This window comes from Vigna radiata, chromosome 6, assembly GCF_000741045.1.
Source record: "Vigna radiata var. radiata cultivar VC1973A chromosome 6, Vradiata_ver6, whole genome shotgun sequence".
In the NCBI taxonomy this organism is placed as follows: domain Eukaryota; kingdom Viridiplantae; phylum Streptophyta; class Magnoliopsida; order Fabales; family Fabaceae; genus Vigna; species Vigna radiata.
Window position 1 is genome coordinate 28235865 of NC_028356.1, and position 15194 is coordinate 28251058.

At 35.4% G+C, this 15194-nt stretch overlaps 1 protein-coding gene across 2 annotated transcripts; it reads left to right on the forward strand.

Moving 5' to 3' along the window:
- The first annotated feature begins 3039 nt into the window (after positions 1 to 3039).
- LOC106764757 (transcriptional corepressor SEUSS) lies at positions 3040 to 14378 on the forward strand. Of its 2 annotated transcripts, XM_022782357.1 has the most exons (11): positions 3042 to 3460; positions 3833 to 3961; positions 4209 to 5036; positions 5124 to 5243; positions 5510 to 5558; positions 5718 to 5932; positions 6164 to 6232; positions 6497 to 6594; positions 8082 to 8175; positions 8520 to 8589; positions 13219 to 14378. In XM_022782357.1, the coding sequence occupies exons 3-11, from the start codon at positions 4419 to 4421 to the stop codon at positions 14184 to 14186; spliced, it is 2301 nt and encodes a 766-aa protein (XP_022638078.1). In that variant the 5' UTR covers positions 3042 to 3460; positions 3833 to 3961; positions 4209 to 4418; the 3' UTR covers positions 14187 to 14378. The 2 variants fall into 2 exon arrangements, with proteins under 2 accessions (XP_014504618.1, XP_022638078.1); XM_014649132.2 differs by having other exon boundaries at positions 3040 to 3460; positions 3833 to 5036.
- The last annotated feature ends 816 nt before the right edge of the window (positions 14379 to 15194 follow it).

The following is a 15194-nucleotide window of genomic DNA, read 5'->3' on the forward strand; positions in this document are numbered from 1 at the left end:
CTTCTTGTAAATGCACTTGTGTTTAAATGAAAAATGCTTCATTCATTGCTTGTTGGTGTTTTTGTCTTTCTCTTAATGCTAGTTATGACTTGATCAACCATAGCTTGATTGTAGGGTTTACTTAAGGTTGAGAAACTTTGGGTGAAACTTGAAATAGACTAAACACCTAAGGGAAATAGTGTCTAGGGATAGAACTAGGACCTTTAGTTGTCATAAACTTCTTTTCTTAATGCGGGTGAATTTGGTGGATTACCAAGGGATTGGGATTTAACAAATGAACCTAGGCTAACTCACCAAGTGATTGGGTTTTAGTAAATTAGCTAGTTGGCAAGAACAAGTAATTGATGAAGGGTATTGTAGTGCATTTGCATAGCAAGGAATTAGTTGAAATCATTCTCCAACATCTTCATTCCACATAGTTATCAATCATTTTCATATTCACTAGTTTTGGCCCTAATTAGTTCAAATTTTACTTATGCACAAATTTTACTTTCATTGCATAATACCAACTAAAAAATGGAATCATTCTTTAGCTTGAGTTAGTTAGTAATTATACGAGTGTAGAGTAATATCGAAGTCTCTAGGCAAACGATATCCGGTCTTACCGGTTTTACTACTTGCACGACTTGGTACACTTGCCAAAGTCTTAACAGGGGGGTGTGTTGGAAGTCTCACATCGACTAGGGATAAGGCCAATTTATAATATATAAGTGGGTGCAAACCGCACCTCACAAGCTGGTTTTGTGGGGTTGAGTTAGGCTTAAGTTCACTTCTTAGCATGGTATCAGAGCTATGGTTAGAGTCTATCCTAACGATATTTGTTGTTTGATGAACATATTGTTCCACCCGTTATCGGGTCGTTATCAAACCACCCATTAATGTCTATCTTCACGCTCGAGATGTATATATCTCGACGTGAAGGGAGTGTGTTGGAAGTCCTACATCGACTAGAGATAAGACCAATTTATAATATATAAGTGGGTGAAAACTTCACCTTACAAGCCAATTTTGTAGGGTTGAATTAAACTTAAAGTCCACTTGTTAACAAAATGGAGCCTAGAATTACATTAGAACTAGCTTATTCTACTTGATATGAGACTTGATGCTTGAATCCTTTTCTTCCATGTCTTCTCCATGCCTTGGCCAAAATTTCTAGGGTTCTTGGATGACTTTTCAAGCCAAATCAAGACCTAATTGAAGCTTGAAAGAAGTTCACTTATGTCTCTAAAAATCCTAAAAAAATATAAGAAGAAAATACACCTACAATTTGTACAAGACTAAAAAAGTAATAATTATAGTACTCTAGTCTTCAAATTAAGAGTTTTCTTTTTTGGCTTCATCTTCTTCTATCATCTTAGCCTTGAATTTAGTGACTAGATGATTTCCATCCATCTATCGTGATTTTTTTTTATTAACAAAGCATGTGTCTTAAAAATACAATATATGGTATGCTTTGTTGTTTTCAACACTTAAAATCAAAATTATGGGTGTTGATTTTTTTTAACAAGGATCATAACAAAATATTTTTCAAAAAGGCAAGAAATGTTTGCTCTCTCTAAAGGAATAAGTCTAGATATACTAATGTCAAGTGTAAACATAAGAGACAATCTCCTAAAATTAAAAGAAAAGGACTCACAAGAGTTTTGATACTAAAAGAACCACTTACAAATGTTTTATACAAAAAATCTTGATACGGAGAAACTCACTTCCTTTTTTCCGAAGAAAGATGAGAAATGATTATGACATAAAATATGAATGATTTAAATCTAAAATATATTTTCAACCTTTCAAATAAAAACATCAAACTATTGGTATTTTTACCAAAATAATAAATGTCTTTTGAAAATTATTGAAAAACCTTTAAACTTTATAAACCGAATTTTAGATATTAATAAGAAAATAACTCTACAATAACTATGCACGAATTAAATAATATTTTATCTACAAATAGAGCTGTCAAAATATGTTACAACTTGCGGGCCAATTCGGTCTACCATTTCAGTTGGGTTGAGTTCGAAAAAAATGTATTTTTTTTTTTATACGGATCAATTTTCAACCTGACTCATTTAAATCAGACTTACCCGGATTGAACTCATGGTGAGCCGAGTTATCCCAACCTACCTAATTTTATTTTATTAATTTATTATCTTATGAAACCCTTAAATACACTTTCCTTACTCACCATGACTGTATATCAAGAAAAATTATTTTGTATTTTTTTTTTATTTTGAGTTTAACATCATTTTAGAAGTGAAATTTATTTAGATTTGAATTGTAAAAAAATTGTAATTCTTTTTATTTTAAAATAAATTGTAATTAAGTGAGCTAGTGAGCTAACCCGTTTAATCCACTAATCGATGATAGATAAGACCAAGTTCAAATTTTTCTGACTCTCTAATAAATGAATTGTATTTAGTTGACTCAAAAAGTAACCAACTCGTAATAAATCGATCTGAATAGGTTTGACAACATTATCTACAAATAACATTATAGTGCTTAGATTATAAAAAAATATAAAAAGGTAATAAGTATAATAAACAAAATATAACATAAAACATTAAATGCAGCGAAGATTAGTCCGTTTAAGGGCTAATATATAAGTTTTTAGAACTTCTCGTTTAGAATTATGGTGAAAGTGTTAATATATATATATATATATATATATAGGTTCTTAGATCTTTTAATTCTAAAGTTAAACATAGGAATATAATAATAATAATATATTAAAGATATAAATGATTCTTGAGTTTAACATTTATTTATGTAAATACTTTTCAAAATCTGTATTCAATTAGACTTTAAAAACAAACTATTTTAAACTGAGATAAAACATGTCTTTTAAATTTAAGGTAAAATAAAACTTAAACTAAAATTTGAAGATATAAAAAGATGTTCAATGAAACTTTTATTTTTCATAATTTTTTTAAATAATAGTATTTTTATAGTGAATATATAAACTGAAAAACATATGGTGATGAACGGCCGAGATGAGGTGAGGATGGACGGCAAAGCAAGGTTCATGTAGAAAACAGAGAAAGAGAGAAGCCAAATGGAAGAATAAGATTTGACTTGAGTGTGCTCGAACTAAATTTTATAAAGAAGAAAGAAACAGAAAACGAAAGAAAGAAAGAAAAAGGAAAGAGAGAGAAGAAAAATTCAATCAGATCGAATACAATCTTGACGTCCGCAGCAACACACCTTTCTCTCTCTACTTTCTCTCTCTAAAAAGGACCTAAGCTTGAGAACAGAGTAGGGCCCTTCACTGAACAAGAACAAGAAGAGGAAGGAGAAACCCTAGAAAGAAAGGACCAACTCAGCTCAACTCAACTCAGCTCTACTCGGCTATACTCAGCTTAACTCAACTCAACTCTTCATATTTCTGCGCACAATTCAAATTCCTTTTCCATTCCGTTCTCATTTTTTTTCCTCTCAGAACTGTTTTCTCTTCGGTTTCAACTCGGTAGGTTCTTCTGAGTCCAACTCACCTTATTTCTTCCGAGTCGTGGATTGTTGATTCGCTCCACCTAGGGCTCAATCGACCCCTTTTTATTTCGCTGCTGTTTTCGCTTCTTTTAGTTTTTCTTTTTTCTTTTAAATTCAACCGTGCATTTTAGTTTGATTAAATTAAGTTAAATTTATCTTATTTGTTGATATCATTCATTTTCAATTACGACTTGGTTGAAGGAGAAGCTCTAATTTGACATTTTTTTAAGGATTTCGGTATTTAGTGTGATTTATTGTATTACTTTGTTTATTTATGATAATTGTTTCGCGGTGGTGTTTTGTTGACTGTTGTTGATGATTTGGATCTGAAAATTGGTCTATTGTGCAGACTCATGCGGAAGGTGTTTGGAGTGTGCACATTTCAATGTTTGAGTTTGTTTCGGAAGCGCAGCAAGGGCTTGGACTTTGCGTTGAAATGAAACGTTGTGTGGTTTGAGTGTTAGAGGGTTTGATTGTGGTAATTATTGGGCTTAGGTTTTGAAAGGGAAGTAACAGTGAAGAGAATGGTTCCTCCTGGCCCCCCTACGCCTCTTGGTGCCCAGTCTGTGCCGTCACTTTTGAGATCGAATTCTGGAATGTTGGGGGGTCAAGGCGGCCCTGTGCCTTCACAAACTTCGTTCCCTTCGCTGGTTGCGCAGCGAAACCAGTTTAACAACATGAACATGATAGGTAATATGTCTAATGTAACTTCCTTATTGAATCAGTCTTTTCCGAATGGAATTCCGAATTCTGGACTAGCTGGCCATGGGAGCAGCCAGCGCGGTGGAGGGGTTGATGCTGGGGCAGAATCGGATCCGCTCTCTGGTGTTGGCAGTGGAATCAATTTTGGCAATGCTTTGCAATCGAATTTGGGTAACCCGGGTTCATCTGGTCAAGGTCAGAGTCAACAATTTTCAAATGCTTCTGGTAACCAGATGATGTCAGATCAACAGCATTCCCAGCAACTCGAACTTCAGAGTTTTCAGCATAGTCAACCATCAATGCAACAGTTCTCTGCTCCTCTGAACGCTCAGCAGCAACAACAGCATTTTCAGTCAATTCGTGGTGGAATGGGTGGTGTTGGATCGGTTAAGTTGGAGCCACAGGTAAACAACGACCAGTTTGGGCAGCAGCAGCAGCAATTGTCTTCAAGGAATCTTGCTCAGGTGAAGTTGGAACCTCAACAGCTTCAAACAATGAGAAACATGGCAGCAGTAAAAATGGAGCCTCAACATACTGATCAACAGTTTTTGCATCAGCAACAGCAACAGCAGCAACAACAACAACAACTTCTCCACATGTCAAGGCAATCCTCTCAGGCTGCTGCTGCTCACATGAATCATCTGTTGCAGCAGCAGAGACTTTTGCAATATCAACAACATCAGCAACAGCAACAACAACAACTCTTGAAGGCAATGCCTCAACAACGACCCCATCTACCACAGCAGTTTCAACAGCAGAATATGCGGTCTCCTGTGAAGCCTCCTTATGAACCTGGAATGTGTGCTAGGCGGCTAACCCATTACATGTATCAGCAACAGCATAGACCTGAAGTGAGAATTATTCTTGATATTGTGTTTTCTCTGAATATCTATATCTTCTGTCTTATTAATGATGCATTTACACTTAATTTTATGCAGGATAATAACATTGAATTCTGGAGGAAATTTGTTGCTGAGTATTTTGCTCCGAATGCCAAAAAGAAGTGGTGTGTTTCCATGTATGGAAGTGGCAGACAAACTACTGGAGTTTTCCCTCAGGTCTGCTGCAAGAGAAAACCTTATAAACTATTTCTGATGCCTGGATAACTTCATCTAAGTTAGTCTCTTGATTATTCAATAATGTCTGTAGTCCATTCTCCATTCTACTATTTTCCTTTATTTGCATCTTGATTTTATAGTTCTGATTGCCATATTATCATGTGTCAAGCTACTACAGTCTTGAACACGAGAATCAAGTGCAACCATGTTAAGTTTATGAAGCTAAGCGTTAGTTTTAGCTAACATTGAATTTTAAATTTTTTCAGGATGTATGGCACTGTGAAATATGTAATCGCAAACCTGGCCGTGGGTTTGGTAAGTTGTTATTTTAATTTTTCAGTTTAACTCGGCCCCATTATGTTTTGGTCGTCTACTATCTTACCGCCAGTGATTTTGAATTTTTGAGCATTTCAAATGTTTACAAATATGATTATGCTTCATTATCCCATTTCTGAAGTTTTTATGTGTTTTCAGAAGCAACTGCGGAGGTTCTTCCTAGGCTTTTCAAAATAAAGTATGAAAGTGGTACTCTGGAAGAGCTCCTTTATGTTGACATGCCTCGAGAATACCATAATTCCTCTGGACAAATTGTCCTAGATTATGCAAAAGCAATACAAGAAAGTGTTTTTGAGCAACTTCGTGTTGTTCGTGATGGTCAGCTTCGAATAGTTTTTTCTCCAGACCTGAAGGTTGTGAATAAGAAGAATTGCCTTTAGATTTTAACTACAAGTCATCACACATTATTGTTGATATTTTCTTAGAATTACCTTTAGATTTTAACTAAAAGTAAGTAGACATTATTATTGATATTTTCTTAGAATTACCTTTAGCTTTTAACTTAAATTCAGCATACACATTATCAGTGATATTTTCTGTATTTCAAGAAATAGTTCACATTTTGTTTGTTATTTCCTTTTCAGATATGCTCTTGGGAATTTTGTGCTCGGCGACATGAAGAGCTCATTCCTAGAAGACTGTTAATACCTCAGGTTTTTGATAAAAAATTAATTGTAGAGAGACTTTATATCCTGATGTATTAATATATGAATACAAGACGTTTGTTATGATGGTTAACTGATATTTTTGGCTTAGAATTTAGCGAGACTTCGGATGTTTGTGATATGTATTGTTCAGATTAAGGAGAATTCAGATTAAGCAGACTTATATATTTTGATTATTGGTTTCAAAGACAGTGACCAAGTGTTGTACACGATGGTTATTTATTCTTATATGTATTCTATTGTTGTATGCAGATTAGTCAGCTTGGAGCAGTTGCTCAAAAATACCAGGCAATTACTCAAAATGCGACACCCAACTTATCTGTTCCAGAGTTACAAAGTAATTGCAACATGTGAGTCCGCTTTTCCTTTATGTTCTTTCTGCTTAGGTCTGAGCTGAAGTATTATTTTCATGATCTAATCATGAAGTTGCTATATATACTTGCTAAATTGTTCCTGCTCTTGAAACTTGTAATTACTTGTTTCTTAAGTGGTAAGTTTCTGCATCTTGATTTCCTGAATTGTTACTGGATCTTTTATGTGAATCTCATACTGAATGTGTTCATAGTGGCTTCTAATAAAATCTTATTTTTGATTTTTTGGTATAATAAGAGAACAAATGTCCTGGCTTATTTAAAGTCTACCTATCCTTGATTCATACATATGTTTAATGGGAGAAGCGGCAAACATTTGTCTTTTCCATGTCCATAGCAAATATCTATCCTTAAAGTTTCTCATATGTGGTTCCTGCCTGTGCAGTTGTCTTAGACGACAAGAACTTAGGAATTGCTAAACCAATGTTAGTGATTGTGTTTTACATTGTGAAATCGTCCAATTCTACAGTCTTGTATAGCACTTCTGATTCAAATTGCGTGTGATGGTAGTACAGTAAAATTATGGGGATTGTTGAGCAAATCGGGGAATTGTTCAGATCTGAGCTTTCGGTGTCTCTTATGCCACACTTTCATAAACTTGTTTAACTTTTCGGGTCTGAGTTTTCAATTCAAACTCAAAACCAACTGAAATATAAGGACACATAATGTTTTTCTGCATAAAGTTTCTTCATAAGAAATTAAGAAACCGCTCAAACTCGTGAGCTCATGCCATCAGTATGGTTTTTCTTCCATATCTCCTTGTTCAATGGAATTGATTTGCACTCACACACGACACTGGCACAGTTTTGCTTCCACATCTCCTTGTTTGTTGGAAAGCAACTGTAGTTAAAAGTCACGCCACTGGCACGATTTTGCTTTTGCATCTCGTTGGTCACCAAAAAGCAATCGCAGTCAATGACTCATGGCATTGACACGGTTTTTCTTCATGAAGGAGATAGAACTAATGAAGATCCCTTGATTTTGTTCTAATTTGAGTCATTTATAAGATGAAGTTTGCAGAAGTAATGACAAAGTGATCAATTTTTTTTTTAATTATTTATGTTATTTGCATAGGTATATATGTGTGTGTGTGTGTATGTATCAAATTTTTGTAGAAAGTAAAATCTATCCCACAATTTAGGATTTTGAATCCTTTACAATCTTTACCATAATCTTGATTTTAACTATCTTGTGCTACACTCAGACATTTTTTTTTTTGATTTTGAAAGAAAATTTGTTCCTTGTTTTTTTTGTGACTTCCAAACTCTGGTATTGGTATTAAGAAATTTGCATGTGTAAGTAAGCTCTCATCATATTTAGGCTTTTAGGGATGTGTCGGATATGCCTACTTCTTATATTTGCTTGTACAACTTTTCCTTGATAGACTTGTGCTCTAACAAAATAAGTTCATTTAATAATCTCCGTTCGTTTTCCTTAATTTATGTATTGCTTTAATGCTTTACCAGGTTTGTTGCATCAGCCCGTCAGTTGGCAAAAGCTTTGGAAGTTCCATTGGTCAATGATTTAGGATATACAAAGAGATATGTGCGGTGCCTTCAGGTAATGTTCTACTTGTTGAGATGTGTCCTTTAATATCGAAAGTTGAATCCTATTGTGATTTAAACTGCTGCATATGAAAAGATTGACAACGGTAGATCTTTATTTCTTATGTTTAATATTTTCTTGGCAATTCTCAGGAGTGGTTATGAAAGTTTCCCTTTAATTACTTAAATTTTACCTAAAGAGAGTTTTATTTTTTAGATTTTCCATGGATAAGTAAATAAAAAGTTATTGGGAAAATTATGGAATCATGAGCTTAATGAAATATGTTCTCAAGTGAATTTTTTTGAGTAATAGGGTCTCCCGAGTTAAGTTGACAAACCTTCCTTTCTCTCATGTTGCAGATATCAGAAGTGGTAAATAGTATGAAAGACCTGATAGATTATAGCAGAGAAACACGAACTGGACCCATGGGTAAGTTAATGATCTTTTTATTGGTTTGAAATACATTTGTGAGCATGGATATTAGTATGGTTATGAAATAGTGTCATGTTTTATCAAAAGCCCCAGCTATCTCATCCACATATGTTGCTGCAGCGTTCCATTTTCTAATTGAACAATGGGCTTCATATAGATGTGGAAATCCTCATTGCATACACCTTTATAGTTTATTTTGGGCTAAATTATTTATTTAGTTCCTATGGTTTCTGGCTAAAGAAATTCAGGTTAGTCTCAACTATTATTAAAAATGTACAGGTTTCATAATTATCCAGACTATGCAAAATGATCCCAACTGTCAGATGTCATCATGTCTCTATGATAACCGTGTTAATACAAATTAAAAATATAAAGTATACTGGCAAACTGTTAGGATCCAATTCGAAGGTATAGGCCCACATTAGAAATATGGGTTTCTAGTGTAGGATATTGGACAAGGCTTTGGGCCTCCAACTACATAACCTAGCTTTTTTGGTGTGACTCTCCCAAAGTTCTTATCCCTTGGTATAAAACCTTCTTGCATGTGTCTTAGCCGCAAAAGAGAGGAGCCAGTGGTGATTCCAGCATTGCCGTGTTCACCCCCAAAAGGCTAGTGCATAGCCAACCTGTGCTGAGACGGGAGACTGCAAAAAGTGTTGGGATATCAGTTCCAAATTGTTGGATGAGACATGAAATCCACATTAGTAGTATGTGATTCTAATGTGGGGTTTACAAGGTTTTGGGCTCTCCCAAGGTTTTTATCGTTTTTTAGGTGTTTGTTAATAAAAGTTATCAAGTAATTGTTATTGAGGAGTTAGTCAATTGCACCTGTGAGCTAGTTGGTTAAAGGAATAAAGGGAGGGAAAAGAGAGACCATCTTGTAATTTGCAAGAGAATTGAAGCCTTTGGCATTGGGGATATTAAAACCTTCAAATTTCTGCAAATTAGGCACTGTTATGAAGAAAGATATTCCTTGGAGAACTATAGGGATCTGTTCATAAAAATGATTAAAAGATGTCATCAGGGCTAGTATCAGCTTGGGTTCTTGTGTTGGTGAAGTGCTATCAGGAGAACTGCTACTAATACCTTGCTGCTAATACGTTTGTCAGTATTATGCTAGAGTCAGAGAAGATGGGTGTAGATCCCCTACCCCATATTGGAAATGCTGCTGGCAAGGTGATGCAGACAAGGGTATGCTTGTAATTATAAATAGTTCGTTACTTTTTTGACGTAATGGACCATGCCACTAGCACTGAAGTTTTATTATCACCAAACACCCAGAGGTGTTTTACTGATGTGTCAAACCCAACGAAGTGAGTCAAAGGAATGGACCTTAGTGATGAACGACAATAAAAAACAGAAGGTTCTTTTTCTAAGTTCACGGACCAAGAAGAACAATGACTCTGAAAAGGGATGGAAGTGATTTTCTATGATTTGTGTGTTTGATCTATATTTGTGTTCATCATAGGAACATTCGAAAATGAATTTTTGGCTACAATTTTGTTGGCTTGGTGATTATGCTTGACCCAACCTGAATACTGATATGGACTTTTAGCAGCAGCTGGCATCGCCCTTCATCTTGAGGACAAGGTGAATACTTAAGTAAGGATTATCGTTAGGTGTCTGTTAGTGTTCTTATGTCATAGCATAATTTTAGTTTTTGTTAATGAGTTTGTTACATTAGTTATGGTAGCTGGTAAAAAAAATAAGGCATGTTTCCTCCTATAAATAAGAGGGGAGGAGAGTGATCACCTTGTCAAAAGGCTCCAATTCTCGCAAATGACAGGCGTAACATAACTAATGTAAGAGGGGAGGAGAGTGATCACTTTCATTTTCTGTGACAGGAAAGTGTCGCCTGTCAGTCCATCTCAGTCAATTATGATCATTATTAGGATTTTTTGTTTGTTTATTCATGTAGTGTGAATTATTGATGTTGACTTTATTTGATGTCATCATGTTATAGTATTAAGAATATATATAGCACAAACCTTATACCAATAGTCAATAAGGAGACAAATAATGAAATATCCGGAATATAGAATCAAATCTTGAGAAATCTAATATATTCTTCAGCTATTCTAAAACAATTTTTGGATATTTTTCATATTTTGTAATGCTCCCCAGACTAAAAGGTATAAGTTTGCTATTCTGTTAAACTTATAAAATAAACCTTTTAAATATAATATGGTTGTGCCAAAAATATGATTGTAATACTAGAGAGTTGGGTGGAATATTTCATTATAGAGGAGGGAATCCATTAGTGAGATCTGAGAAATCACCATTAGTGTAAGTATTGTGTAAGCCAGTCATCTCATCTGTGCTATCGTACGATTGGCCCCTCAACAATTGTTAGTTACTGTTGTAAAGGTTGCAGAGAAACTAGTATACAAACTGTCCTGTTCTCAGATCGCAACTAGAATCGTTATCAATTGCAAAAAATATGTTCAGATTCTGTCAATGCGTTCTCTCTTTTGAACTTCCAAATTCTTTTAGTCTTTGCATCAAATGGAAGGTTTGTAGTATAAATCCTAGCCAATTCATCTCTATACAAAGCATTGTGAACAAAATGGAATGATTGATACTGCTAAAGAAATCCTGACAAACATTAAATGGTTTGGGATGGAGACGAGGCTAGTGCTAAGGTCAATCACATTTATTAGGGCAGATTGCATTTGTGAAAAAATTGGGGTCAAATTGCATTTTGGAACAAAAACCTTGCAGAGTGTCTCAGGTCAATCATGCTTGGAAGGGCAGATTGCATTTGTGAAAAATTGGGTCCAAAATGCATTTTGTAACTAAAACTGGCAAGTGACTAGGCTGCACCTGGGATTGAGTTTGATGCTTGATCATATTTATCAATTCTGCATATTATAAATTGCTGTAGTAGGTTGAGCTATTGTGAAATTTTATATGCGAGTTAATCAATTCACAATTTCATATGTGCACGTATACACAAGCTCATAGATAAAAGCCCGGAAATTCTAGACATTCATATGTTCGTTATGGAGAACAGAGAAATCATGAAAGATCTGTGAGAATGAGCATGTACTGTAAAATAATGACAAGGTGGAACAATAAGTAAAAGAAAATATGAGAACAGTTAGACAGTGAACCGAATAGAACCAACACAGCAAAGCATTTCAGAGAACAGAGCAAGGTCAGAAACTCTAAGAAAGTACTGGAAGACTTTAGAAATTTACCCGAGATGGCATCTGAGAGTAGAGGCTCATGTTTCAGAAACACAAGGGATAACATAATATCCGAGATGGTGCCAGAGAACGGTGTCAGATTAGTTAGATGTATTATGCATGAGCAAGGTCGAACGACTGAACAGAGACTAGGGTTCGAAGAAGTGACAACACAAGGTTAGGAATGAACAGTGCAGGTTATATGGGTTGGAAAGTTCAAATTCCCCCTCAACCCACCCACACACACCATAACCAATGAACTGATACTGAATTTCAGGGTTGTCTTTCACCTGAGAAGGATGTGTCGTTGACATGTGAATATAGTAGCAGACTGACAATAGACACATTTTTTGCCATAGAAAGCACTCCACTGTGGTTATGTTGGTCCAACAAAACACAACATGGGGATAGTGCTGCTATCACGAGCTATTATGGGCCAGATCACATGGGACCACCGTGGTACAATCACATCTGACTAAAATCATCAGGCTCAGACAATGTAGATTTATTTATTAAACATGAGTGATTTTAAGAAACTGAGCTGCAGAATATTCTAAGTCTCTGAAGATGGTACTGCAATTATACCATATTCAAATTATAGGATTTTAGGCATAGAGGGAGAAAAGGGAGACTAGAGAAAATGATATTTCTTCACTTAACATATGATGAAGAACCAAATCACTGGCCCTTCTTTATGTACTCGATCATCATGCTAAATAAAGAAACAAATAATTTTATAGTAGGAAATATCAGAACAGTCTGACAAGATAATTTAAGATAGTCTAAATTATTCTAAAGATATAATGAAGATACTATTGTTACATTTTCCATATATCCTAACATCATATGGTGTAATTCCTTTTTATCATTCTTGGAATATGGTTGGGTATTTAATTGGTGAACTGCGTCTTGTGTTTATAGAAGTTCTCAAGTCATTACATGCTGGTTGGCAGATGGTAAGAGCAATTGGTCAAACCAATTTTTGCTATTATAGTGTTTGTTTGACCAAGGGAAGAAACTGTAGTTAGGGGTGGATGAAATAATTTACTAGTATACTCTGTAGTAAACATACAAATCCATCAAGCGACCAAGGTTAATTTAGTCATAACTGTTTATTGGCGCAAAGCATTTTCCCTCCCCTTCCAATTCCCCAAATATGAAAGACATAAAAAATGGGGAGGGATTTTGGCATCCTTATTTTTCACTGTACTCCTTTCCAGTTTTTCTCTAACCAAACACCATAAAAAGTAACGATGTCCAAATTATGCTTCTCTTTTGTTATTTGGGACTAGGGAAACTGTGTACAAACTCTGCATAAGTTTTGGTACTTGATAAATTTGAGTTTGAAATCGTCGGGAAGTTTTTTAATGCATAGTTGCCAGTTGTTTGACTGTAATAATACTGATTTTAGAATCGTATTTTTGTTGCATTTTATCAGACAGCTTAGCAAAATTTCCTCGTAGAACAAGTGGTTCGTCTGGACTTCATAGTCAGGCACAACAGTCTGAAGATCATTTACAGCAGCAGTCACAGCCTCAGCAGCCACTCCCGCATATGGTTCCCCATACTTCAAATGGTGATCAAAATTCTGTGCAAACTGCTGCGATGCAGATTACTTCTACCAATGGTGTGACAAATGTAAATAATTCTGTCAATGCAGCATCTGCATCAACCACCACAAGCACCATTGTTGGACTTCTCCACCAGAATTCTGTGAATTCTAGACAAAATTCAATGAACAATGCAAGTAGTCCTTATGGAGGTAGTTCGGTTCAAATTCCATCCCCAGGTTCGTCTGGTAATGTTCCACAAGCGCAACCAAATGCATCCCCTTTTCAATCACCCACACCATCCTCATCTAACAATCCACAAACATCTCATCCGGCATTAACTTCTGGAAACCACATGGGTACGGCAAATTCACCAGCCAATATTCCCTTGCAACAACAACAGACTTCTCACCCTGCTGAAGCTGACACGACGGATGCCCAGAGCTCAGTCCAGAAAATCATTCATGATATGATGATGTCCTCCCAGATGAACGGCCCAGGTGGAATGACTGGTTCTCTTGGAAACGACATGAAAAATGTAAACGGGATTCTACAAGGGAGTAACAATTCAGGGCTCAACAATAACGGTGGCCATGTGGGTAATGGGGGTGTGAACAGTAATTCAGGTGTTGGGGTTGGTGGTTATGGCACAATGGGTCTTGGTCCATCGGGTATGAGCAATGGAATGAGACCTGTAATGGGACATAATTCCATAATGAATGGAAGGGGAGGACTGGCATCTCTTGCTCGCGAGCAAGTTATGAATCAGCAGGATTTGTCAACCCAACTACTTAGTGGGCTAGGAGCAGTAAATGGCTTTAATAATCTTCAATTTGATTGGAAACCATCTCCATGAGAGCCTTTGTAATCTTATGGATGTTGCGATTCTTGGGCGGCTGCTTGTGCAGCATGAGAAATGCTAGAATTGCCTTCGCCCCACTGGCCCTCGAGATGGCAGAACACAATATGGGGTCGTGATAGGGTCCTTGTACTAATCTGTTGTTTTTATATATATAAAAGTGAAAATTTGTTGGCTGGTTGTTTGGCTCATCGGGCTGATTTTTCTTTTGAATTCATTTGTAACTTTTACTTCTTCTTTTTTGTATTTTTTTTAATATGATGGCTTTCACAACTTACCATTGCACACGCAAGACTGTAAGTGATTAGGAGCATGATGTAGCTATGTTCGCCAGCAGTGGACAAGTCCGACACCATGTGATGGAAAGGCCATGAAGATTGGAATTTTCCTTTTACTCCTAAACTTGGAGTAATTGTGCCAAATTAAAACATGGCATGAGAAATTATTTGGGACTAAAGATTCCCCTCCATCCAGAAATTATACAATGTAATATCTTTACAAAATGTTGAAACGGATATGGATACAAAGTACTTTTGGTGTGTTGAAAACCATTAAAGAAAATGAAAGATGGTCCATAATTTATGGTTGATTTCCTTATTATAAAAAAATTTTCAGTTTAATGTTCTACTATTAAGGTTTTCTCGCTATTATGGACTTCCTTTTGCACTTCATAAATTAATAAATTCTCATTTGATCACTTTTGGATTATATAATCTGAAAAAGATTTTTCGTTATTAAAATTTGAAAGTCAAATAACTTTAGAATGATTTTAGATAACATAATTAAAAATTCATTTAAGAAAAAGTTTCTGAATTACCTAACCTTAAAATTAAAAAAACTTTTAAATTATTAAATGACTTTATGATGATCTTCTCCATGCTCCAATATTGAGAAGAGGTTCACAACTAATAATAGTGTAGAATTCTATTTAGAATTATCCAACACGTCTCATAAGGACATGATTAGCAAGCACAAGATGGTTGTATGTGAATCCAATAGACAATA

What these genes read in the sequence shown, in the direction of transcription:
- LOC106764757 (XM_014649132.2), top strand. Translation starts at nt 4,008, where the DNA reads ATGGTTCCTCCTGGCCCCCCTACGCCTCTTGGTGCCCAGTCTGTGCCG. An exon ending in AGCAACAGCATAGACCTGAA is followed by an intron (nt 5,037 to 5,123) that starts GTGAGAATTATT and finishes AATTTTATGCAG; the next exon opens with GATAATAACATTGAATTCTG. An exon ending in TTACAAAGTAATTGCAACAT is followed by an intron (nt 6,595 to 8,081) that starts GTGAGTCCGCTT and finishes ATGCTTTACCAG; the next exon opens with GTTTGTTGCATCAGCCCGTC.